The sequence below is a fragment of the Eubalaena glacialis genome, chromosome 9, assembly GCF_028564815.1.
Source record: "Eubalaena glacialis isolate mEubGla1 chromosome 9, mEubGla1.1.hap2.+ XY, whole genome shotgun sequence".
Lineage (NCBI taxonomy): Eukaryota > Metazoa > Chordata > Mammalia > Artiodactyla > Balaenidae > Eubalaena > Eubalaena glacialis.
Window position 1 is genome coordinate 25,349,771 of NC_083724.1, and position 25,132 is coordinate 25,374,902.

A 25,132-nucleotide genomic window follows, 5' to 3' on the forward strand; every position below is an offset into this window, starting at 1 on the left:
TGTGGGCAGGCAAGAGCCAGAGGAGATAAAGCCAGCAGCAGTGATGAAAACATGGACAAGCTCCGCATTCTGCAGCAGCGAAAGAACAAAGGTTTCCAGTGCCGCTTGCATCTCCGTCCCGAAAGCCTTGAAGACAGAAGCCAATTCTGTGGGGCTGGGGACAAATGACCACCTGAGCATCCATCATCACATTCCAGTGACAGGCTAAGTCAGAATGGCGCTACTGCCACAAGCTGCACAGTAGGGAATACACAGCAGCCTAACAAGATTTATTCTCAATGAAACTGCCCTGTGGTATACACAAACTTCCTCTAGTGAAGGGTTAGGAGACAATATGAGTTACACGGAATGTAGCCAGAAATAAGGATGGCAAATGTAACGGCAGGCAGTGTATGATTTCATCTATCCTAGAAGGTCAACTCAGGGAAATTTCCACATATAATACAGACAAAATGCTTCCATTTGCTCAGGCCCACATCTGGGGATTATCCTCAATTCCTCTCTCTCTCTCTTACCCTACATCTGATCTATTCTCAATAAATCCTGTAGCTCTATCTTCAAAATGTATCCAGAAAGAAGGAAAACATAGAGTTTCATCCAGGAAGAGAAATCAGGAAAAAAAAGACTAATATATACATATGTATGAAAAGTATAAAAACATGCACGTGAATGATCAACAGTGAACGCAGGGCAGCGGCTCCTTCCGGGGAGGAAGGGGGAGGGTATCAGGAAGGGATACAGAGTGTTTCATTTCTGCCTGTGGTGAGTTATTTTTTTAAATGAATATTGGTGATAATTATTCTCTATGTGAAAAAAAAATAACAAAACAACTTGGCAATAAAAAGGAAAAAAGGATCTTTCTAGGATGACTCATTCCCTAAGGTCTCCAAACAGCTTGTTTTACTAGAGCAGAAGAGATCTGTCCATTACCGCCCTCTACCTGCGAAACAGAGCAGGACCCGATGGTCCCCCCCACCCCATGTCCTCAGCCTGCCTTTTGTCTGCAGAAAAACTTTAGCCAAACAGTAAGTTTAATCAGAGAAGTGAGAAAATGCAGAAACAAAGGAAAACAGTCCAACATGACTAAATAATAATAGTTTAGGCATTAAGCACAGTCAAGGACCTTTTTAGTTCCTCCTCAAGGGCTACAGATAATATTCTGAGCCATATCCTGTGAGCTGTCTTATAGATACTGAAACCGCCACCAGGTGTAAGAAGTTAACTACATGATGACCAGACTGTGGCCATGACATAAGCTGCCACAAATCCGAGAATTGGCCTCAAAGAAATGGCAACAAACCGACCCTGGAAGTAAAGACTAACTGTACTTAATAATCAAGATGATGCTGGTCAGACCACCACATGACCAATTTCAAGATGACTGTCAGAGCTGACTGTACTGTTTCTGCATGTAGCGCCCCCCTCGGCCTTTAAAGCTCTTGCCCACTGGTTGTCAGGGAGGAGAGTCGGCCTTTGGACAAAAATCGCCCCCCCCCAATCCTCCCATCCCCCAGTTGCTGGCATAGAGCAGAATAAAGCAAACTTTCCTTTCCACCAACCTTGCCTCTTTATTGGCTTTAGAGCGGCGAGCAGCCGGACCCCACTTTCGGTAACACCTGGACACCTAAGAGCTCCTGGTGGGCAGAACTTCTATTTGTTCCAAAGAAGGTTCTTTATCCATCAGACCAACCTTACCATTTGCATCTGAAAGGCGGCTTGCCTGCCTTCTGATCCATGGAACTGCGTCTCCTTCCTGCCCCAGCCAACAGTGATGAACTTGCCTAGAGAACGAGTGAGTGAGAATATGCAAGACAACCAATAAGCTAAATAAAATAAAAGCAGTTTCATAGCTATTCTTCATGAAGTTGGGTCCTCTGAGACCTCTCAATAGACTGACCAGCAGTCAATATTTTAAAAACCTATCTTCCATATTATATACTGAAGTGATTTTGAAGACTCTGAAATGCCCTTATTTTGGAAAGAGCTTTACTGCCATTGTATATAAATTCCCTTGATGACAGTCAGCAATCCATCCCCACTTTACAAGGAGAATGAAACATGAAGAATCTATGCAATATGTCCACAGATAACAAAACATAAAACTCAAGAAGACAAGAGCTGGGAATAAAATTCTGATCGTAAGTTTTTAATCCACTCAATGTATCCAACCTCCCTGCTAGTGTTGGAGGAGACCATGATTATGGAATTCAAGCCCTCACAGAGACTGACACCCCCTAGTGACAGAGGCCAAAATTAGAACACAGGGTTTCTGCCTTCCAGGCTGGGCTTCTTTCTAAATTATAATGCTGATCTTACATAAAATATAAAGTCAGTTGCTGAAATAATGCAGCCTTCTGTTCCCAAAGGTAGGATCTGGCATCCACCTATCAGAGGTACTACAGAGATGCCCCTGAAAGAATCGGCCAGATCCAGGACCCAATATTTCCCTCCTACAACTGATTCTGACAAAGCAGAGCTGTTTATAATTTCTATAAATTATGGGTCAGCATGACCGTTTCCTGTCTGCTCTGCTTGGGCACATCCAAGTACTGTAGTATCCCAAAGCATACCTTGCTGCTGTATACAAATAGTAGTGCCTATCCTGGTGCACACCCCTGCGCTTCTATCCGAAAGTTTCCACAGAGAGATAAAGGGTCAAGGAGCAAAGCAAGACAACTTTTCCAGTGGGATCAGATGATAAGTGGTGGAGTTACAGCAGGAATCAGCCAACTACAGCCTGCATTTGCTTTTACAAATAAACTTGTATTGGAACACAGCCATACCCGTTTCTTTATGTACTATCTTAAGTGCTTTCACACTACATCAGCAGAATTGAGTAGCTGCAACACAGACCATATGGCCTGAAAGCGGAAAACAATTACTATCCAGTTCTTTACAGAACAAGTCTGTCGACGCCTGGGTGAGAAGAAAAATATCTATTCACCACTCCAGAGAGTGACTTTTTGTACTGACAAATACATTTCTAAGACCTAAGACCCTGACTTGGACTCCCTCTCCTTTGATTTACTCTATTAGACTTCTTATGAAAAAGTCGGTGGGATGAGCCAGGCCCAGAGCACTTTCCCATGCAAAGATGTATTGGTTACTACCTCCATGACTATCCTCAAAGCTGGATGCCCCAGCATCCCACCCCGGGCCCTAGATCCAGCACCAGATCTGCTCCCTGAGCAAGCACATCTAATCCCAAGACTGTAAAGATTCCCCACATGCCAATGACTCCCAGTCCACAGCTCTGGCCTCTCCTGAGCTTCAGCCCCTTCTACTCACCTGCTTTTCTTGCTGATCCCATATGGCCCTTAGACAAATCCAAGAAGGAACTCATCACCCACCCCTTACAGACCAGCACTTCCCCACCTTCCCTCTCAGATACTGACATCTTTATTTCCACCACCTGAGCTTCTGGCTGGAGTCCTACTAAACTTTCTTCTTCACTTACATACCCAAAGCCTATTTATTTCACTTTCTAAACTGGTATTTCTCAAACTAGCTAGGGCAGGAGGGGAACCACACACACATATTCCAAAAAAGTTTCTCATAATTCCAAAAAATGTACTCCTATCCTCATTGAGAATCAAAATTTTCCTGCATTTTTCCCTTTTCTAGTCCCACACCCACCTTCTTTATCTCTCACGTGGATTCCTGTAGTAACCTCCTACCAGATCACCCTGTCTCGTCTCTTCCCTCTCCACCAATCAATCTTGCATCATAAGAACCTTTAATGACTGATCTCCTGTAACTTAATGTCCAAACTCCCTATCAAACTTAATCAAAATCCTTCCCCTTTATTTCATTCCACATCCATGTCCTGTCACTAGGCAATGCTGAAGTACTCACAGTTGCCTGAATAAGCCATGCTGTGTCAAAGGCTTCTATGAAACATCCCTGCCTTGGAATGAACTAATTCACTTGTTTGGACCACTCCCCCACCCTCAACCCTCATCTACCCAACACCAAGTCAGCCAAAACTCAGCTCAAGTCGGCCTCCTCTGGGAAGCCTTCCATCCCCATTACTCCCTTCCTCTCCTTATGCTACCCTAATACCTGCACATCCTGTTATTATTGACTCCTTAAGGGAAAAGATAAATTAGCCACAGCACCAAACACACTGCTGGGTTCACACTACCTACTCAAACATTATTTCTGAACAAATTATTTTTGAATGAATAAATGAGTAGCACTTTTCTAAATGATTTCTTAGTAGAACAAGAAGTCATGAAGTTAGACCTCAGCAAAAGTTAAAATACCATCTCCCCCATCCTTCTCCTCAATCAGGCCAGCTACCTGGTGCCCTGAAGTTGGCCAGAGCTTCTCACACTCAATAAGCATCTCCACTCTTCTCCTCTTCAATACTTCCACAGCCTAATGCCCATATCACTTCAGCTAGATCTTAGCAAGAAAACAATATGATGGGTCCCATGAAAATTCAGGTCTAATCAGTAGGAACAAAAATCAGCTCTCTATCCTGCCTCTCTTGTCTTCTCCCCAAAATTGTACCTCAGAAATGCTCTCCTGGGCTTCCCTGGTGGCACAGTGGTTGAGAATCTGCCTGCTAATGCAGGGGACACGGGTTCGAGCCCTGGTTGGGGAAGATCCCACATGCCACGGAGCAACTAGGCCCATGAGCCACAACTACTGAGCCTGCGCGTCTGGAGCCTGTGCTCCGCAACAAGAGAGGCCGCGACAGTGAAAGGCCCGCGCACCGCGATGAAGAGTGGCCCCTGCTTGCCGCAACTAGAGAAAGCCCTCGCACAGAAACGAAGACCCAACACAGCCAAAAATAAATATAAATCAATCAATCAATCAATCAATCAATCAATAAAAGATTACCAAAAAAAAAAAAGAAATGCTCTCCTTATTCTAGCTAGTACAGTCCTTTTCATTAAACCCCCTGACTAAGCCTGTCCTGGGGTTTGGGCAACAACTACCCAGGTGATTCTAAGCACAGATTCCTATTCCCCAAGTTATTGACAAAGCCAGCTCTCAGACTTGGAGAGGCACCAGAGGTATGCCTTTTAAAATCTGGAATGAACTAAAGGAACTGGGCTATCAGACAGTGAATTAAGTTGGGGTTTAAGCTTCATAGTTCTTTGGGCTTACGATGCGGCTATCAGTGTGCAAGACAAGTCACAAAATGGTTCAAACAAAGCTATACTTACTTTCACCAAAGTCATCCTGGTGGATTTGCTGCTCCGTGATGGGTTCAAACTCTTTTGTCATCATAATTAGGGTCTGTTGACCTTGGAGGACCACAAACGAGAATGATTTTGTCCTCATTTAGCAAATCTGCCATTCCGTAAGTATCTACAGCACTGGAAGCTACTGAGCTGGAGTGGGGGAGTTTATAGTCACAACAGGGAAGACAGAATTTATTCAAAATGTTCTGACTCTCACTTTAAAAAAAAAGTTTTGACTGGGTAAGTCACCTAGTACTTATTCTCAGCTATTTATGTATGTCAAGCTAACATTAAAGTCCACATAGCCCTCTTCCACTAACTTCAACGATTTAGCCAGCAAGATATCTCTTCAAATGTATACCTCATCAGGGTGCTAGTTTGCAGAAACTCATCTGGAATGAAAAGACTTAAGGGAAAAAAAATAGGACTGGGAGAGCAGTTCTTAGAATCAGTTTATTTTACGTAGCAACTCTTCCTCTTAGAGTAGGTTAAATATTGCTGACATTTTAAACCATAACTATGGACCTTAGCAGCAACTTTTTAAAACAATATATTAAGAAGTAAAACTTAACTCAAAAACACCACATTCCCTATAGATTATCATGTTGGTATCCTTGTTCCAAGAAATGTTGTTTTTTGAAACCTAAGCACCCTAAAACTTAAGCCTGTGAGATATTAGGAGTCATGTTTTATAAAAGTCAAGAATTAGGGACCAGTGACAGGCTTACCTGTGGCAAGAAGCACCAGCTCTTGGTCAGGACTCCAACTCATGACAGAGATACCACTGGCTACACTCCCGACACATTCCAGCTGAGAGAGACATTTCAAAATGTTAAGGGAGATATGAAAATATAAGCGTCTCCGTAAATATTTACTATGACCTTAATCAAAACAATTAACAACACACACAAAGGTGAAATTATTCAGTGAACATTTATTCAGTAACAGGTATTAAAAGACCAGGCATGATACAGACCATAGGGACTGGAGGTGACTACGGCCACTCCATTCCTCCCGTTAAGGAGATAAAAGATGCCTCTACAGTAGGGTTAGGGATGTAACCGAGGTCTCTGGGAATTAAGTGCGGGCTCAGAGCAGAGACTGACAAGTGGCCCAGGACAGTCCAGGAAAGCTTCTCGGAGGAGGTGCTTTGAAGGGTAGGAATAGGGCCAGGAGGAAGAGACTGGGGGGAAAATGTGCAGTTAAAAAGAGCACTTAAAAATCAGCTGCAACTAGAGCCTAAGGTATACATATACACAGGAATGATGGGGGTGGGAGGTGAGGCTAAAACGGAATTTGGGGAACAGACAGTGAGAGGTCTTATAAGGCACAATAAGGAACATGGATTCTGTCTTGCAGACACTGTGATGCCACAAATGTGGAGGATCAGCACCATCTGGTGGAGACCGATGGATTGGAGAAGCTCAGTAATTTGGAAAAAATTCTACAAAATGTTTTGAAAGTAAAAGCATACCTTTTAAATGTGAGAAATACTAAGTAAGTTATACTTGATGGCTTTGATATTTCTCACCATGAACTGAGAATAAGATTTACTGTTGTACTAAATGGAACCGTTAAAAGCAAAGGTGCCAGATTTAGACTGCCAGGGTTTAAATCCCACCTGATAACTGTTTGACCTTAGCCTAGTCATTTAAGCCCTCAGTGCCTCAATTTCCTCTTCTGAAGAACGGAAAAACAACAATCTACCTCATAAGGTTGTAGTGAAGATTAAATACAATTTTGCATGAAAAACACTTGAAAAAGTGCCTGGCACACTGTAAACATTTAATAAATGTCAGCTGCTATTATTATCCTATGATTAGTAATATGACTTGTGATCCATCCATGTTAAAGAGATCACAACTAAGGGAGTAATCAACAAAGTTTAAAAAGCTGTCAAGAAGGTGAGGATAGAAATCCAGAAACTCAGCCTTACGCTAAGTAGAGAAGGAGGCAAATGGTTGAAATCTATCTTCTCTGGTAGTCATAAGATGTGCACATAATGATAGCTTATCACCTTAGCACCTGTAGTTCAGGGACTCTTAGCCATCAAGGAGAGGCTTACTCAGCATTCATAAAAGAAAACATAAGCCATATAAACATTTCAAAGACTTCATAAGTTGAGAAATAAAGGTTACAACTCAGGATCAGATTCTAGTAAGAGGTGAGCTATACCATACAAAGAGTGGCCAGATTTGGGTTTTTGTTAAGTTCTTATTTGGAATGTTCTGATTGTTCTAATTAATAAATGCAGTAGACACAACTGAGTTTTAGAAGAATCCTGAAATACAGCTAAAGCCATGCCAACAATTTTCTGTAAAGAATTATATAATGCAAAGACCTTAATTTGCAAAATGCTTAAATATTATGGCTCCTGACATTTTAAACTTCTACGAAAAACTAGTGACATGAAACAAAAAAAGGCGTTTGAGGATGTCTAAGATTTCCTCCTCACTGGTCTCTTCCACTTACCTGGTGTGTGTTGAGATTGCAAAGTAGGACATCTCCAGAAGCTGTGGCCACACACACAGACTCGTGATCCAGCAACTCCTGAATACCAACAATGCAGCCACTTCCATCCTCTGGGAGAAAGCCTTCTGTCACCAGAGGAATTTCATTTTTCACCTTTCACCAAAACAAACAAATAAGCAAATTAAGTCAATCTACTTTCAAGAACAATTCATCACACTTCCAGAAATACTTTTTAATGCTTCTTTTATAATATAAAAGCTTTCAAAAATGTTTTTTTCCTAGATTAAAACCCAAACTTTCATTTGAGAAATTTCACAACACTACCATCTTTAACACAAAACACAGTTCATGTGACCTTTGTGCCAAGCAAACATAAAAGCCTGGTATCTTTGAAAATATCCAATAAAACATGAAGCTAATAACTATGATTTTCTAAAATGTATACAGTATGGGGAAAAGGGACTAAGAATGTAATCACCTAAAATACATTAGTAGCAAAATATAATTAAGGGAAGATATCAGAATCAACCTAAAGAGCTTTTCAATATACATATGCTCAAGCTCCAGAAGTGAAGATTCTGATGTAGTTGGTATGAGATGGAGACTGAAACAGTTTAAAAAGCCCTACAGGAAATTTTCACCTGCATTCCCACTTGAGAACTGTTAATAGATAGTATTTACATGGTAGAAAGGGTAAAAAGTAGGGCACCCCGCAAAATACGTCAGAGCTTTGCCAGCTTAGATTAAAACAGAAGCAGACTAAAAGACAGGGTACTAGTTAAGTTATGTCTAATATGACATCAGTATAAAGCGAAGGGAGCATTCATTTGGGGGGGACGTAAATTCAGAAAGATTTAAAGGAAAGACTATTTGGGGAAGCAAGTTTGGAAAAAGACAAGTCAAGAGTCATGCCAAGTGCTAGCATCCTCCATCAGTAAGTTACCTCTCTTGTGACAGGGTCTACTTCTATCAGTCCATGTGCTGAGCCAATGAGCACTGTGTCCTGTTCAGTTCGGAGAGAGAAGCACTGAGGTTTCCCTGGAGCCTGAATATCCCTGAACTCCAAGCTCCGAAATAACTTTAGATTTCTCATGATGAAGCGACTCCTGAAAGAAAAGTACAAATACCTCTTGATGAAGCTTTAATTTCTCTGAGAAATAGAAACAGCTTAGTAGCGATAAATCACACTCCAGTATAAGCAAAATGATTCAGGGAGCAGAGAAGTTAGAATAACCAAGAAAAAAAAGATCTAATCTGAACCCACACAGAGATGAGCGGTAGCAACCTAACCAATTGTGTAAATCTGTGGTCTACAAATTGAAGCTGTGAAATCTATTTTATGTTCTCACTCTTTGAAAGAGGCAAGATTCTCAGAGTTTTTTCTTCAAAAAAGATTTAACATCAGTTATTCTGAAGGAAAGTTGAGAAGAATGCAATGAATGAGAAAACATTTTATTTTTGCACATGAGGATATTTTTATAACTTGACAGATTTACAAAATAATATAAGAATCCACATATATACTGGCAGTTGAAGAAAATAAAATTACTTTAATATCACCAACTACATTTATTTATAAACTGGCTCTATAGCTTCATTAAAAAATTAAAATGGAAATCAAACATAGAAATAAAGAAAAGCATTTATGGGACTTCCCTGGTGGTGCAGTGGTTAAGACTCTGTGCTCCCAATGCAGGGAGCCCGGGTTCGATCCCTGGTCAGGGAACTAGATCCCACATGCATGTCGCAACTAAGAGTTTGCATGCCACAAGTAAGGAGCCCACATGCCGCAACTAAGGAGCCCGCCTGCTGCAACTAAGGAGCCCGAGTGCCACAACTAAGACCCAGCACAACCAAATAAATAAATAAGTATTTTTTTAAAAAAAGAAAAGAAAATCATTTATTGTTCTCAGGGAGAAAAGAAGACACTATGAAATTACAACAGTATACTTCAAAATGATGACCAACAATTCGAGGAGCTTGATAACCTGATATAACTACTTCACATTACTCCACTTTCGTGGCCTGATTTTCACCAGGGCAATAGAAAAGCTGAGAAAAGAACGATCAATAGGAAATCTACCTTGGTCTGACAAAATCAGACTTGTTTTAACGTATAACATTACCTAAGAGGAAAAAAAAAAGTTAATGTGCTGTATATTTATATCCAGACCCCTTTAAGGTTTATACTGTAATTGGAAGTCCCTAACTTATGTTAGGGGTAACAATTACACAGACCACACTGGCCTTCTTGTCACCTTAATCCAAGGTGAATTCTCTCATCTTGCATTTCCTGCTTATGACAATGAAAGAATAAACATGAATTAATCCTTATACTACATAGCAGATAAAATGTTAAGTGTAGTGTGAGTGAGACAACATAAAATGTGGGTTAAGAGGAAGGCAAGCCCACACGGTGGAAGTGACGAAAAGAATCAAGGCAAACAATGGTTTTGTGAGCTTTCATGATATTTATATTCAAGAACTTCTAGAAATTATTCGAACCTGTATTATACCATGCAGACTTTTTATTTAGATCTAATTCTATATAGAAAGCTTGGGTTTTTGAAAGCATATAAAAATTACATTACCTTTCATCTTTAAATAACATAAAGACGACCACTGACATAGATCTGAAAGGATGGGTAGATTTGAGATGAGAGAATGTCTGGCTAGAGGGGAGTAAACACGGGACAGAGTAGCAAGAGGTGAAAACAGGCGACAGAGGACCAGATGTATTTCAACCTGGTTTAGCTAATGATAATTATGCTGTTATTGTTGCCATGATCAGAGCATCAAAATGTCTCCCTGTGAACTTGGATTCTATTCACCAACAATCTGTGGAGCTCTGGGGTCCGTGAACCCCAGCATAAGAATTTGGAAGGCAAAGGCAGAAGGAGCTGAGGAGGACTCCCTTTTTCCTGTTACCTTGCTGTTTCAGTCAATGTCGCCCCAGCAGTGGGCCTTCATCTTTCCAGGGGCCCTTGGTCCCAGCCTCTGGCACTCCCATGACCAGCATGATAACCACCACCCCAGAGGTACCAGCACTCACCAGGCAGGTGCTCCCTCCAGGTGCCTGAAATCTAGTAACATGGAGCTCCTCCTCTGAATTCCAGAGCTACCAACACCAGCTTTCCAATGCCTCTCCTCCAAGGTCATGATAACCCCAATGGCTTCCCTTGTTTTGATCCTCAGACCTAGCTAAGTGTTGTAATTTCTTCCATCAGCTTACTTTTTTAATTACTTCACTGCTCCCTTTTGCTTTTTGTTCCTCCAGCAGGTATTTAACCAATTCTTTGTATTAAATTCTGTTGAAATATTGTGTGGTTTCTACTTTCCTGACTGGACCCTGACTGACAAACATATCAAACAACCTGAGTTCTCAAATCACTGAGCTTTCAAAATCACCGGCCAGGTGTCACAGGGAAGAACCTTTTGTATTCTATTACAAGTTGATCACTAAAGGGATGCAGCCTATAAGCTTCAATTATACATAATGACCCAACTCTCAGAACCCTGACTCCCAGGTAATGAGCATTAAGCTAAAATACTTTTGTTTAGCTCACAAGAAACATCCTGACCAGGCCCACCTGTGAATGACTGCAGGGAGGAAGAAATCAACACATCCCCTCTGGAGGCTAATGGGAACCAGGAAACGTTTGACTTTACTCCCTCCTCTTTTAGTATAAAAAAAGCCTGAATTCTAACTCAGGCAAGATGGGTCTTTGGGGGCACGAGCCCACCATCTTGGTTTGCTGGCTTTCCGAATAAAGTCGTTATTCCTTGCCCCAACACCTCGTCTCTCGATTATTGGCCTGTCGTGTGGTGAGCAGTACGAGCTTAGGCTTGGTGACACAAGGGCAGCTCATCATTCATCTCCCTCCTCCCCAACCCTTCCAGCCTCAAAATGAACTTCTCTAAAATTTCACACCTATCAGCCTTATTCCCTTACCTTCTCAGAAGTGTCCTACTCTTTTTCAAGACCAGCAAAGGAGAACCCTCCAAACTCCCCCAGGACCTTGGCTTATCGGTGCCCTTTCTTTTACATCTGGAATCTCCAACTCCCCTGCCCTCAAATGACTCATCCTTTCTCAGCCCTTAAATGTGCTAAAGATCTCTCCACACCACAGATCAATTCTGGATCCTCTCTGAAATTTCTGACAACTCCTCTATTTTCTTCCCTTGCTCCTTCATCCATCCACCTCTTGGCTAATTATCATGCCCATGACCACAAGTACCAAACAGATCACTAATATGCTTAGTAGATCTAAACGTCCAGCCTGACCCTCCCTAAACTGAACACTAAACTCACATTTTCAACCTCCTGCTGTTACCACAAGGATTTCTCAAAAAGCACATCAAAGGCAACCTGTTAAATGAAGTACCTGCTATTCTCCACCAAACTAGTTTCCTCTCTGGGGACATGGCATTCCTACTTTCTCTGTCCTCCAAGCTGAAACCGTGTCTGCTTCCCTTTTGCCCACACTTTCACAGTAAACTATTCACTGGTTACTGCCCTGCCTGTCAATGCACGGTATGAATCCTTTACATAGTACCGTAATCCTACGATCCGGTTTGTGGCCTACATCAAATACCGACTAAGCACTTGCTAAGTGCTAGTTCTGGACAAGAGATGACTGACAGTTACTGCCTCCTCAGAGGTCACAGCTTAACGGGGGAGAGGGCCACATAAGATACCACATTACATGGAGATGCACAGGGGCAACATCTCCAAGGAAAAGTTGCAGATGCGAGAAGGGACTCGCAGCACAGCACCTGAACTTCTATTACCGTCAGCTTCTATCATGCATTGTTGCGCTTTAATTGGTGCATTACTTGGTTCGGCGGTATTGTCCGCAACTGCAAGGAATCCGGAGACTGGGTAAGTGTGCAGCTGGGGGAGCAGCATATCATTCCCCCTCCTGCCGCGCCGCGCCGCGCAAAGCCCTCTGATGGCCGCGGGTGCAGCAGGCGGCGAGTCTGCAGAAAGAGAACTCAAGGAGGGCAGAGGTGGTCAAGCCGCACTTCACTCCCAGACCAGCAGCAGGGAGCGGTTGGGCGCTAGGGGGTCCCCTTCATCAGGACACCCTCTAGCGGACAGGACCCGTTTCCGTGCCCCCACCCCAGCTAGGCCGCTCGAACGCTCACCTACGCCGCGCTCTGAGGACCCCCAAACAGCGGTGCGTTCGCCCAAGGCTGCGCACGGGCCTCTCCCTGACCGCTCCTTCTGAGCTCTCGCGACGCGCACTGGGTCTCCGGGCCGCCGGGCCGCTCGACCCCCTTCGGTAGTGGCTGAAGCCAGGCGGAGGGGCAACCTGCGAAACACGTACTCGCAAGCGAAGATAGCCCGACACGCGCCGAGCGGCGCCGCGGTGACGTCGCGAGCCTGAGGAGGCGTGGCCTGCCGTCTCCCTCTCCCCGCAAAGATATATGAGCAGCTCCGCTGGCCGCCGCCCCCTATCCCTACATCCTCCTGCCCAGCCTATTGTATTTGACCCCCGCCTTGACGTCAGACCCTAAAGCTCAGTAAGAGGCGCCGGTGGGTGGAACCTGCGGAGCTTGGGGAGCAGCGCGCGTGCGCACAGCGCGTGTCCCGGCTACACGCCAGAAAGACACCTTCCTCCGTGGCAAGCGGGAGGAAGAGTACAGGTCCCGGGAGGCGGGATTTGCAGCACCTGAGGTCGCCATGGCTACCGAGCCCGAGACCCCTGTGGCCGCCTTGGCTGCGGAGCCCGCGGTGCCGTCGCTTGTGGATCGTTACTTCACTCGCTGGTACAAAGCGGGTAAGTGGAGAATGATGTCAGTCTCTTCTGGGCCCAATTTGTCTGACAGTATAGGGACTATGATGACAGATCATAAGCCGCACGCACCTTCCCCAGCGCTTCCTCCCCACGTCAGAAGGAACTGGATTCTCTGTTCCCCTGTAGGCCAAGGGAATGGCATTTGCCCGTGGAAAGCAGCAGGGTGCATTCTGGGTAGGGCGAGCGCAGTGCGAGTTCACGAGGGTGGGTTGCTTGCGGGAAGATGGTAGACTAAGGTGAGATCCCCGAGGGAGGCAGGAGCTGGATTGCAATCTCCTTGAGTGCCTAAAGGGATTTGAGGGGCTCAGTCCTCCAAGAAGAGGCGATACATAAAATGATTTAAATGGTAGCGGTCTAAACTAAGGTAGAGGCATAGGGATGGACAAAGAGGGTGGGTTAGAATAGAGGCATTTAGAAAGCAGAATCTAACAGTTTTACTTAAAGGAAGTCGCTGGTATTACACATTTGCCCCTTAGAAGTAGGTATCCTGTTGTACAGCTTTGTGTACCCAGCAAATATCAGTGATGAGAGCATCGTTGGGGACCCTCCTCTAACCCAACTTGCTCCCATTCATTTAGGGATAATAGGTGTACTCATCTTTTACAATATTGAAATATTTTACAATAGCATACGTTTTATTAGCCAGACTTAGTGTAACCAACTGTCCGGTTAACCCTGGATTGAGGTGTTTTCCGGAATCCATTACTTTCAGCGCTAACATCAGGACAGTCCTGGGCGAACCAGGATGAGTTAAGTCTCTCTAAAATTGACCAACAAAACATGCTACTAAATTGAATAAAGAATACATTACTAATCACTTTTTTTCTAATAGAAATAATGATTGTACTCATTTTAAAGTGAGGATAAAAAAAGATGGAGCAAAGAGTTAATCATCATTTTAACATTGAATGAATGATTCCATCTGGACCAGATATCTTTAAATACTTTATGGTCAGCCTTTAGGTATATCTTTTTGAGTAATGAAGGGATACCAGTGATGTATGTGTCCAGCCTTCATAATTAACTACCTCTATGAACCAAAGAAAGTACTACACAGTGGTAGTAAATATTGACTCAACAGCCATCAGACTCATTCATTTCTTCTAGATGTCAAAGGAAAACCCTGTGAGGACCACTGTATACTACAACACTCTAACCGGTAAGCAAACTGGGAATTTTAAATTATCAAAAAAAATTTTTTTCTGGCATTGTAGCCTGGTATGGTCTTGTATTCAATAAATATTCATTAAATGATTATCTTCCACTGTATTGAGATGGTATTATTTATAGTAGGAGTTTGGTTGACAAGAATGAGTCTTTCAGTGCCTACGCTAAACAAATAAACTTGCTTAACCAAACATCCAAATGGAGGACCACACCCCCAGTCAGCTACTACCTCAAGTAACCAGCCTGTGCCTAACCCCTGAATTGCCCAAGCCCATGGAGAGGGCTAGGGTAGAAGCACAGATGGTATCCTGTATATACCGGCATGCCTTACTTTTCTCTCTTCCTCCTCAGTGCTGTCTAAGCACCTCTGGTACGCTTCCCTCTTGAGGAAGGAAATTCAGTCCCATTTTCTCCATTTTTATTACTGCATTCTTCTCTTCAGTTAAGCTCCAATAGTAGCCAGAGGAAAATGGGGGGAAATGATAGGCTGACTAAACAAATGTCAGCTCAGCTCTTCTTGTGCCAGTAGGAATACTGTGTTATAGGAGGAAGTATCATACCAAGCAATAATACAGGATCAATTTTTGCTCCTCGTAGAATATGTGTCATCACACTGGCAGGATCCCATCCAGTTCTTCAAAGTGGAAAAGCAATTAAAAGCATTTCCTATCAAATCAGTACCAACTGTAGCAGACTTCAGAACAAAGTCTCTGGGAAATTTAAGCGGGTATGTTCCTGTATTTCTCTACTTAAATCCTCTATTATCATAATAATGATAGAGCCAGCCGGTCTTAGAACCCAGTAATGTATGCTCAGCATACTTCCCTGGCAGTTAGAGATGATTTTAAGAATACTTAAGCTCTAAGGAAATTCTCAGGCCAAAAAAATGAGGTATTTCAGAAGGTATATTATCTGTCATATTAGCTTCTGGGCCACCATCCCTATCATTCCCAGGATGAAGGATGGAGAAGGTGGGTCTTTGAAAGAACAACTCTAATACCAATATAACAAGATATTTTGTCCCTTCTAGTTTTGTTAAGCCAGTATTTCGAATTCTATAAAATTTAGAAGATCAATACTTCTTTATCATAAATTTTCACATGTGAACTTAAAAGTAAAAAAAGTCCTGAGGTAGTGAAAAAAAAATCAATCTGAGAAAATATACATTATTTGCTTCGTATCAGTTGCCATTCCTAAATCACTGCCAATATTATACACATCTAGCTACACCCTCTACCCCCACGTAGTGTTTAGTTATAGAAAATGTTACCTGTGCCCTCTACAATTCCAGGCAAGATGGACATTTTACTGTTAAAGGAGGGTATCACACCAAGGACAACTCAATACCATACTAAACTATCCTGACAAACCCCCTGGAAAGGAAAGTTTCAGTGGATGATTTAGGTCCTTCATTTACTGAGTTCATACTAAGAGTTTCTGCTAATTACCTCACTGTTCTGCAAGACCCTTGTTTATACTCCCCTTTGTAGGCCTGAAGGCCCCTAATAACCTGCCTTATAATTATTGATTTTTCCTCACTCAGGAAGCAAGTGGACTTTAAAAAGCATGGACCATTCTTAAAAGTCTACAAATTACAAGTAAAACAGTTAGTGCTTGTGATGTTCCTGTCATCAATCTTTGTCCAAAATAGTAGCACTGTTGTTACTACTGAGGAACAGAGAGGGACCTGCACATGGAACCCACTGTAAATAAGCTTTGATCGCATCTCAGCACTGCCCATCATTTATTCTCCCAAGGGAGGTGACCAAAAGGAGTTAAAACACTTCTTTCTGACACAGAGCCAGTGGAAGACAAACCATCTGGGACAAATCCCTGGCCCCTCCTCCCAAAAGTGGGGAGTCACACTGACTAGTCTTTTGAAACGAAGTACCCGCAGGCAGAGGAGTGAAACGCATGCAGTAACACCTGAATGCTGTCTAATAATGTGAGTGGGAAAGAGGCCATAAAGAACAGCATCTTGACCTCAGATGTTTACTGCAGTAAAAATTCCTGGGAAAAAAGAGCAACACATGAGACATGCTTGCATCCGTTTCCCATGAGCCTCCTTGTACTGAGTTGGCCAAAAAGTTCGCTCGGGTTTTTCATGTTAGGGAAAAACCTGAACGAACTTTGTGGCCGACTCGATAGATATTTGTCAGAACCTCCCCAGATATATCCATACAGTGGAGTACATGAAAGTATAACCGTACCACAACATTCAAACAGACATATGTCAAAATGTAGTATTTGCTAGCGGGTTATAGGATAATGGGTAAGTTACTCTTATGTGCTACTTACAACTTTTCTGCTTTCCAAATTTTCCTCAAATTGCATTTTTTTAAATTAGAAAAATATCCCTTCTTCAGAAAGTCTTACTGATTGACCTAATAAAGAAGTTCCTTTCTCTATTAAGTTCTGATATAAAAATAAGGTAGGAATCTTAATGAAACTAACTTTATACAATATTGCTGTCATTCTCTATAATGTTGAATTTTATATTATGCTTATTGGTAAGATTTTCCTACCCTTTTGAAGTCTTTACACTTGGCTATGTGCAGCTTTCTCATGTACAGTTAAATATAAAGTATAATAAGTTAAGATAAAATATATTCTTAACATGTAACTAAACTACCTATTATCACATTTGTCTTAGTCTGCTTTTTCCCCTAGAGCCTAGGATGGTGCCTAGCCTATAGAGGCATTTAATATATAAATATTTGAATAAATGAATGGTTTTCCTGTACTTAAGTCATTTTTATTTAAAACACTAATTCCAGGAATATATCCTATTGTTAACTCTGAGGGCTGCCTCACAAAGAAAAGTGAAAATGTACATCAATTAATTTTTTCTTCCCTGTTATTATCAGGGGGCACAGTTTCTAACAGAACTTGCACCTCTGTGTAAGATTTACTGCTCTGATGGAGAAGAATACACCATATATAGGTGAGTTACTTTTTAACCACAATTTTGGAGAAACAAAGATAATATTTTTCTTCAAAGCAATTTTTTCTTTACATAGCTGTGTTAGAGGACGGTTGATGGAAGTGAATGAAAACATCCTCCATAAGCCATCTATTCTTCAAGAGAAGGTAAAAGGGTCTGGGGAAGTAAGATCCCATCCATATACTTTTTATCTGATTTTTTACCATTTGACAGTATTAAATATTCTATTTCCCTTCTAGCCATCCACCGAAGGCTACATTGCAGTTGTGTTGCCCAAGTTTGAAGAAAGTAAAAGCATAACAGAAGGGTTACTGACACAAAAACAGTATGAAGAAGTCGTGGTGAAACGCATCAGTGCCACAACAGCGACCTCATGAGGATTAAGATTGAGTAAAAACAACAGGGCATTCTTATCCTTACCTGGCCTACCAGTCAGTGCACTAAGGAAGAACCAGAGATGCTGAAATGTACTTCACACCCGGCCATCCGCAGGGAGGCCTGATCTTAAAACCTGACCTAGGTTTCCTTCTTCGTCTTGCATAACAAGCCTTGATTCCATTTTGTCTTCAACCTCCCAGATCTGCCTGCCCATGTACTCACTCTGTTCTTCTTTTGCTTTTCTCTTTCTAACAACTGGCAAGTGAGAGACGTTTTTCTGATTAAAAACCAACAAACAAAGCACTTTGAGGAAAATTTGATAAGACAGAAAAGTAAAAATAATTTACCCATCATCCTGTAACCCATTAGTAAATACTAGGTTTTGATGTAATTCTGTTTGAATATTGTGTCATGGTTATTGTTTTTGCCTCAATTTTCCATCACTTTGAAGTTGAAAAACAACAACTGGCCTTTCTTAGCCAGTCCGCTTCAGTGTGACACGACTGAAACGTCTGGTCCCACCCCTTCTGCCCCAACTCCCCCGCTCAGGTTGCTGGGAAGAGGCAGGGTGTAGAGTGTACCTTCTCTATGTCTATGGGTTGGCCTTCAACTCTGAACAATGTAGCACTGTAACACTGGTTTCTTAATGAGGGACACATGAAAAGGCTTTGAAAGGGGATTTGCTAACATGGAAGTATCAATATTATAATGCTGTATGAAGTAACATGTTTATTTGTGGTCACTCAGTCTCACACTCTAGTTACAGGGTAACCAGCAAAGAAGTTCCCGAGAGGTTCCTGGAATTCAAAGACACACATGCTTTTGAACAGAACAAAAGCTTTCACATCATTTAAACAATAAAAAACTATGAATTCATGGTTTAAGATTGTATACTTGTTTACATTGAATTTCAAATAAAAGGACTTTTCAAATTGTTATTTTTCCTTAAGGGCTGCAACATATACATACATATAAACATTTCTGTTTTTAAATAAAACAATTATCCTTGAGTATAAATTCTTTTAGTTCTCCATCATCTTTTGCTGTTCAAGTCATGTTATCCCTTCCCTACCCCTACTTGCATTTAAATAAGAGAATATTCTCATTTGAGGTATGTAAAATATTTTGTAAATAAAATTCTAAAATTATTTTTGACTCACAAGGAAACTTCTTTTAACCCTAACTCTCCCCTAAGTATACCCACTAGACATGACACAGGTAGTAACTATAGAAACATCTACTCTGATAGTGCTATGAGCTGAAAGTGTGTAAGCACAAACCAGCAAATTCCCATTTCAGGTAGCACAAATGGTTCCCAAAGGTGTCTTAAAACAAAGATACTAAAGATAGTAAAAGAATTATATATCTATTTTACATATAACATTACCTCACATCATTTTCCCATTATTTCCATTGTAATTTAAAAGAATATTTTGGTTTCAGGGCATAAAAATCATGTTTGATGATTTTTATAAAGAAATATTTTATAAAGGTCATAACCAAGCTGAGTGCATCCCATTTTCTCTCTAAGGCCTACAGTAAATTCAAGTTTCCTTCAATAAAATATTGACTAGCTAATTGGTAGTACTGTGGTTCTTCAGGATCTTGTGAATATTGACTGTGATGGCTGACCCAGATAATGATCATCAGACGAGCTTATAGAACTACTGCCATTTGGCAACTGACAGATCCCGTTAGATTTCAAAATAAATTTCGAAGCATCGGGATACAAGCACAAAAAACAAAGTTAACTATACTACACCATAAGGGCGGAACTTATAACCAGATCCTTCTATCAAAACCCACCCCACAAAAACAAAAGCTTTAAACCCTAAAATTAAAAAGACTAAAGTCGTTTATTTAATGAATATTCCAAAGGCACATATGTATACTTACTCAAATTATTTTGAACAGCTTAGTTCAATTGTTCTCTGTCTTCTATCTTCTGTTCCACCAGTTACTACTGAGAAGTACAAAAACTGCTTTTTAAGCCAGTAAGATAAGCTTAGGATTCCAGCTAATATTCAGGGCAGACAGGCCAGCTATGCTAGAACGAGAACTAAAACCGTCTCCTAGTGAGTTCCTCCAGGATTCCGTGGAGTGAGCTCCATGGCCCTGCTTTTGGGTGGGAGCGGGACATGCATCACAACAGATTTCCTGTGCTCTGTGAAACCCTTACTAGAGAACAAACGTGTGTTCCTGGCATGGATGATCTGTGACAGAGGGGACAGTGGAGGCCCAGTCATACTCAGTGGACAGAGGGATTGAAGAAGAGTCCACAGGTTTAAGGAAAACCCTGTATCACCCAGATTACTGTGTCTCTTCTGTTGCAAATTAGTGTCCCAGATGATAAGCTTAAATTTAAAAAAATAGGAAGTTAGGGTCAAATGTGCCAAAGGTGAGCATATATTCAAAATAGCTTCTTTGGATTAAATTGTCATTAAGACAGTAGGGATATTTGGTTTGACTTTTAAGGAACATTATTCATGGCAATGTCCCATTTAAAATCACACTGCAATTAGAAATATAGCAACCTCCATGGCATTTACAGTTGTCAGAAAGCTTCACAATCGGTTTCATGATCAGAAAATAAAGCAAGATTTCAGTTTGTTTTCTTTACAAAATTGTTGTATTTCTGAAATATAAAGGATTCTTTGCTTTCTAAAAATGTCAGCTTTGCCACATGGTGTTCCAGAGATCTGACCTCAAAAGCTTCTCAAGTTTTACCGTCCACAGAATCTTTATTTGTAACTGAGACCCGTCTGTTGTTTTCCATTTGAAGCTGGAAAGAATTAAGACAATTAGTTTCTGCTTTACTTTTAAAATAAAAATTGCAAAATTAAATAGTATCTATTTTCTTTTGCATTTTCCTTTAGACTAATTTTTTAAATGTGAGTTTAAGATAAAGAAATTATCTTACCTTCTTCAGCAGTTTATAGCAAAATGAGAGAAGTTGGACCAAAATAGCCATTATGCATCTTGTCTTTGTAATACTCTTACCAACCTATAGTGACAGAAAGCGAGCAAATCAAATTCTTATAAGGACGTCTTCAAAAGACTTTATCGTTTATTTAGTTTGAAAATGGTAAAAATTTCTTCATTATAGAAATCTAAGGGATCTCAAAGGGTATATAGATTAAGGCATCTGAGCTGACTTGATGACCTGAGGTCCCAGAACACAGAAGCAGGGATTGTTGCCCAAGTCTCATGCCAATTTCATGGAACCCCAGGAAGAATGGATGGAAAATCAACCTGTTCTATTTCAGATGGTTTAGGGGCTTCTCAAAGTGCACCAAATAGTGGCAGTGAACCCCCTTCTTTACACTTCCTTGCACTCTACTTTTTTGCACTCAAACTCCCTAGAACAAATAACAGAAGCCCTTCACTCTGAGGGGTCTGTGCCCTAGTTAGTCAGGTGATGATGTTGGGATTTAAGGGTAGCTGCTCCGTGCTGTGGTATTAATCATGTCCAAAAAGCTAATTTACTTGGTGAACCTACTGCTTCCCGGGGTCAGTTACAACTGCAGATGATAAATGGTTCTTGCAGTCAAGGCAGGAAAAATGGAAATAAATTGTTCTTCTGTAGGTATTAACACTTTATTTGAAGAAAAAGGGGTTGGAAGCTAACCTAATAAAAAAAGAAGTGTGAAAGTTTCTCAAGTGCTTTCCTGAATGTCCCACCCTCCCTTTTACCTTTAGAAACACTTGATTCTGCAAAGGTGTCTTAGTTACTGCCTGGAGCTGGTGGCATAGAGGAACAAGCTTGTTTATTTCCAGGAGAAGCATAAGCTTATCATCATCTTTCAGCTGAAATGTAAATACGGAAGTTATAACAACTCCAGTGAAATTCCATCTTTTAAACCTTAAATACCTTTATACCTTAATAATATACCCTCAAAGTGGGTATTTATGACATCACCACCAGCACCAGGCAGGGATATGTGCATTACCTGTTTTGAGAAAGCTTGCACACTTGAAGCAAGCTTCAAACCCTCTTCAACAAAAACCTGGTAGAAAGGAAAAACATCACTACGTTAGGTGTATGTCGTCTAGATAGTTGGTAAGAATACACTCATGGATAATTTTCATACAGAATTTAAAAAATAAAACCTAAACATAAAAGGTCTGTCATGGAACTTTTATGGTTTTTGTTGTATCCAGGAAAACACAAGAGTTTAACAGTATTCAGAAGCAGATTTCCCAGACCTGATGCAGAATCAGTCCCTGCAGTGGCTCCCCTACACCGGGACACCTCCAATTACCGTGCAGGATCGCACAGACATTTGATACTTAGCCATAAAAATTATGCCTGGGCTTTTGGATGGATCTGAAGCTCATCTCATAATATGCCCAATTATAAGAGGGTGCTGAATCTTGGAACATGGGGTCAAGAGGGTTAGATGAGGTCAAAAGCGTTAGAACATTCCTGCTTCCAGCTCAGCAAGATAGAATTTGTCACCTATACACATTCTTCAACTAGCCATTTGAGGGGATTATTTTTTCCCTATTCAGCATACATTGTACAATTTAGTGAGGAGAAGAGGATGATGGGAAAGAATATTGAAAAATACTTTAGAATATTTGGAATGATTATTTTTAAATGGTACACAGAATCTTTTAGAGTGAGAGATACCAGGAAAGTGAAGACTGAGCTTTAGGTGGCAGCAGGAAGAATGAAAAGAACAGGACAAATTTGAGAGTGATTTGTGAAGAAAAATAATAGATCTTGGTAATAAATTAGGTAAAGCATATGAAGAGGAAGGAGGCAATAATTTCAGGGTTAACTTTAATTCTCTTTCCAACAGCCTTGCTATTATTGGATAACCTGATCTCAAGGTCAAATTGTCCTTCACATCCTTCCCTATCCTTTAAAAGGGAAAACAATGCGGGCTTCTCATTGCGGTGGCTTCTCTTGTCGTGGAGCATGGGCTCTAGGCACGTGGGCTTCAGTAGTTGTGGCACGCGGGCTCAGTAGTTGTGGCTCGCGGGTTCTAGAGCGCAGGCTCAGTAGTTGTGGCTCACAGGCTTAGTTGCTCCGTGGCACATGGGATCCTCCCAGACCAGGGCTAGAACACGCCTGCATTGGCAGGCGGATTCTTAACCACTGCGCCACAAGGGAAGCCCCTATTCCAACTTTTTAAAAAGGGAAAAAACTCACTTATAGTCAACTTTACAGAAAATTCCAAATGAAGTATTTTCTATAATTCTTCTGACTCTGTTGACAATCACCCTCTCAAGCTGAAATCCCTTTCCTGAAGAGGCTCAGGTGAAAACACATGGGAGTGCCAAAGGAAAACACATAACATTGATAAAGTGATAGAAATTTCAAATTTCAATTGCAAGAATGCCCTTGGTTCTAGAGAGGCAAACAGACTAACATGAGAGTCAGGGGAATTAAGAAAGGACTCTTGTAATCCACTTATCAATCTAAGCCTCCAGGTAAGTGAGGAGAATTAGAGCTAGGCCTATGTGGAGTTTCATGAGACACATAGGGCAGAAGGGTGAGTGTCAGTATGTCTCTCCCTGAATGCCTTAAATCATCAGGAATATGGAAGAAGAAAAGGAAACTAACATGTACTGAGAACCTGTAATGGTCTCAGCCCCATGACAGATGCTTTCTTATGTGTTATCTCTTTTAATCAATATCATTCATCCAATTCAATAATGAAGAAGCCAAAAACCTTTCCTCACATTCAGGACAGTATAAGAGAAATACATTTGCTGATAGGATATTTTCACCTACTTGGGAAAACCTGAAACTTAATATTGCATCTAGTGATTATCAAAGCCCATTCTACTTTATCCCTATTTGGTTTTTTTTTTCCAATAAGATAACCAAAAAGCTCCAAAAAATGCTACTGCAAGTCCTCTAATTTTCTACCACTGTCTATAGTATACATGTGCTGTGTGCGCAGGTAAACACACAATTACAGTAAATCATTTAGAAAACGAGCTATTACCAACTTTTAGCCCAACTTTTATGCTACAGTATTAGCATAAAATGGAAATAAAATCTACCTCTAGTTGATGAATTAAATCCTGCGAAGTTTTTAGTGGACTCCCTCCCCTGAAATAAAATGAATTATTAACGAGGTAAGAAAAAATTATTGCCTGGAAATTGATTTTATATTAAAGTTTTAGAGCATTTCATGCATTAACATATCCCAAGTTTTGAAGAGTAATATTGAATAGACTAAAAATATTTTGAGTATTCTTAAAACAACTTTAATATTTAACTATTACTTCTTAAGGCACTTCAAAAAATTTCAGGTAAACATTATATATGTTCATTTTATAATGTAAAGAAACTTAAAACTGACAAGTTATATTTAAGTTTTATTTTTCCTTTTTAAGCTTTTTTATTTTGCTTCATAAGTTAAAGATGTAAGACCTGATAATATGTCTTAACTAAAAGGCCCTTGTTCCACAATGGAAAAAAGACCCAACCAAAAATCAGGAAATTCTCATTTTTTATTCTAATTTCAACTCTGGCAGGAATTCAGTTGTTTTTGATGAGGCTGTCAGTTAAGTTTCAATTCTGAGTCTATAAAATAATCATAATAATATTTGTGCTACCACTCTCATCAGAAGATTAGGGAATATCACATTGACAACTACCAAGAAGAATTAAGTTCTGCCCCTTAATAGCTATGAGACGTGAACAAAATATTCTTATTCTCTGATAACCTGTTGTAAGGATCAAATGAAATTATGAAGCAGAAACCACTTTAAAAACTATAAGGCACTGGTAAGTGTGAAATTTTTTTTTTTTTTTAAACATCTTTATTGAAGTATAATTGCTTTACAATGGTGTGTTAGCTTCTGCTTTATAACAAAGTGAATCAGTTATACATATACATATGTTCCCATATCTCTTCCCTCTTGCATCTCCCTCCCTCCCACCCTCCCTATCCCACCCCTCTAGGTGGTCACAAAGCACCGAGCTGATCTCCCTGTGCTATGCGGCTGCTTCCCACTAGCTATCTATTTTACATTTGGTAGTGTATATATGTCCATGACACTCTCTCACCCTGTCACATCTCACCCCTCCCCCTCCCCATATCCTCAAGTCCATTCTCTAGTAGGTCTGTGTCTTTATTCCCATCTTGCCACTAGGTTCTTCATGACCTTTTTTTTTTCCCTTAGATTCCATATATATGTGTTAGCATACTGTA

The 25,132-nt window shown here is 40.9% G+C and overlaps 2 protein-coding genes across 5 annotated transcripts in view; one reads left to right on the top strand and one right to left on the bottom strand.

The window, feature by feature from the left end:
• Positions 1–13,040, bottom strand: part of ELP1 (elongator acetyltransferase complex subunit 1) — a 61,861-nt gene extending 48,821 nt beyond the window's left edge. For 3 of the 4 annotated variants that reach the window (XR_009702068.1, XM_061200134.1, XM_061200135.1), the window contains exons 1-6: positions 12,816–12,899; positions 8,611–8,773; positions 7,668–7,820; positions 5,924–6,005; positions 5,178–5,258; positions 1,696–1,781 (exon numbers count right to left, since the gene is read on the bottom strand). Coding sequence is in view for 3 of the 4 variants with exons in the window: in XM_061200134.1 (XP_061056117.1) it covers positions 1,696–1,781; positions 5,178–5,258; positions 5,924–6,005; positions 7,668–7,820; positions 8,611–8,760 (552 nt within the window). In the remaining variant the exon portion in view is untranslated. Of the gene's footprint in view, positions 1–1,695; positions 1,782–5,177; positions 5,259–5,923; positions 6,006–7,667; positions 7,821–8,610; positions 8,774–12,815 lie in introns of all 4 variants that reach the window. The other variant, XM_061200136.1, reaches the window with a different exon arrangement.
• Positions 13,041–13,219: 179 nt separating this feature from the next.
• On the top strand, positions 13,220–19,064 carry ABITRAM (actin binding transcription modulator). The gene is made up of 6 exons (XM_061201065.1): positions 13,220–13,450; positions 14,576–14,627; positions 15,233–15,362; positions 17,503–17,579; positions 17,656–17,725; positions 17,819–19,064. Exons 1-6 carry the CDS (start codon positions 13,354–13,356, stop codon positions 17,954–17,956), a joined length of 564 nt encoding a protein of 187 aa, XP_061057048.1. The 5' UTR covers positions 13,220–13,353; the 3' UTR covers positions 17,957–19,064.
• Positions 19,065–25,132: the final 6,068 nt, after the last annotated feature.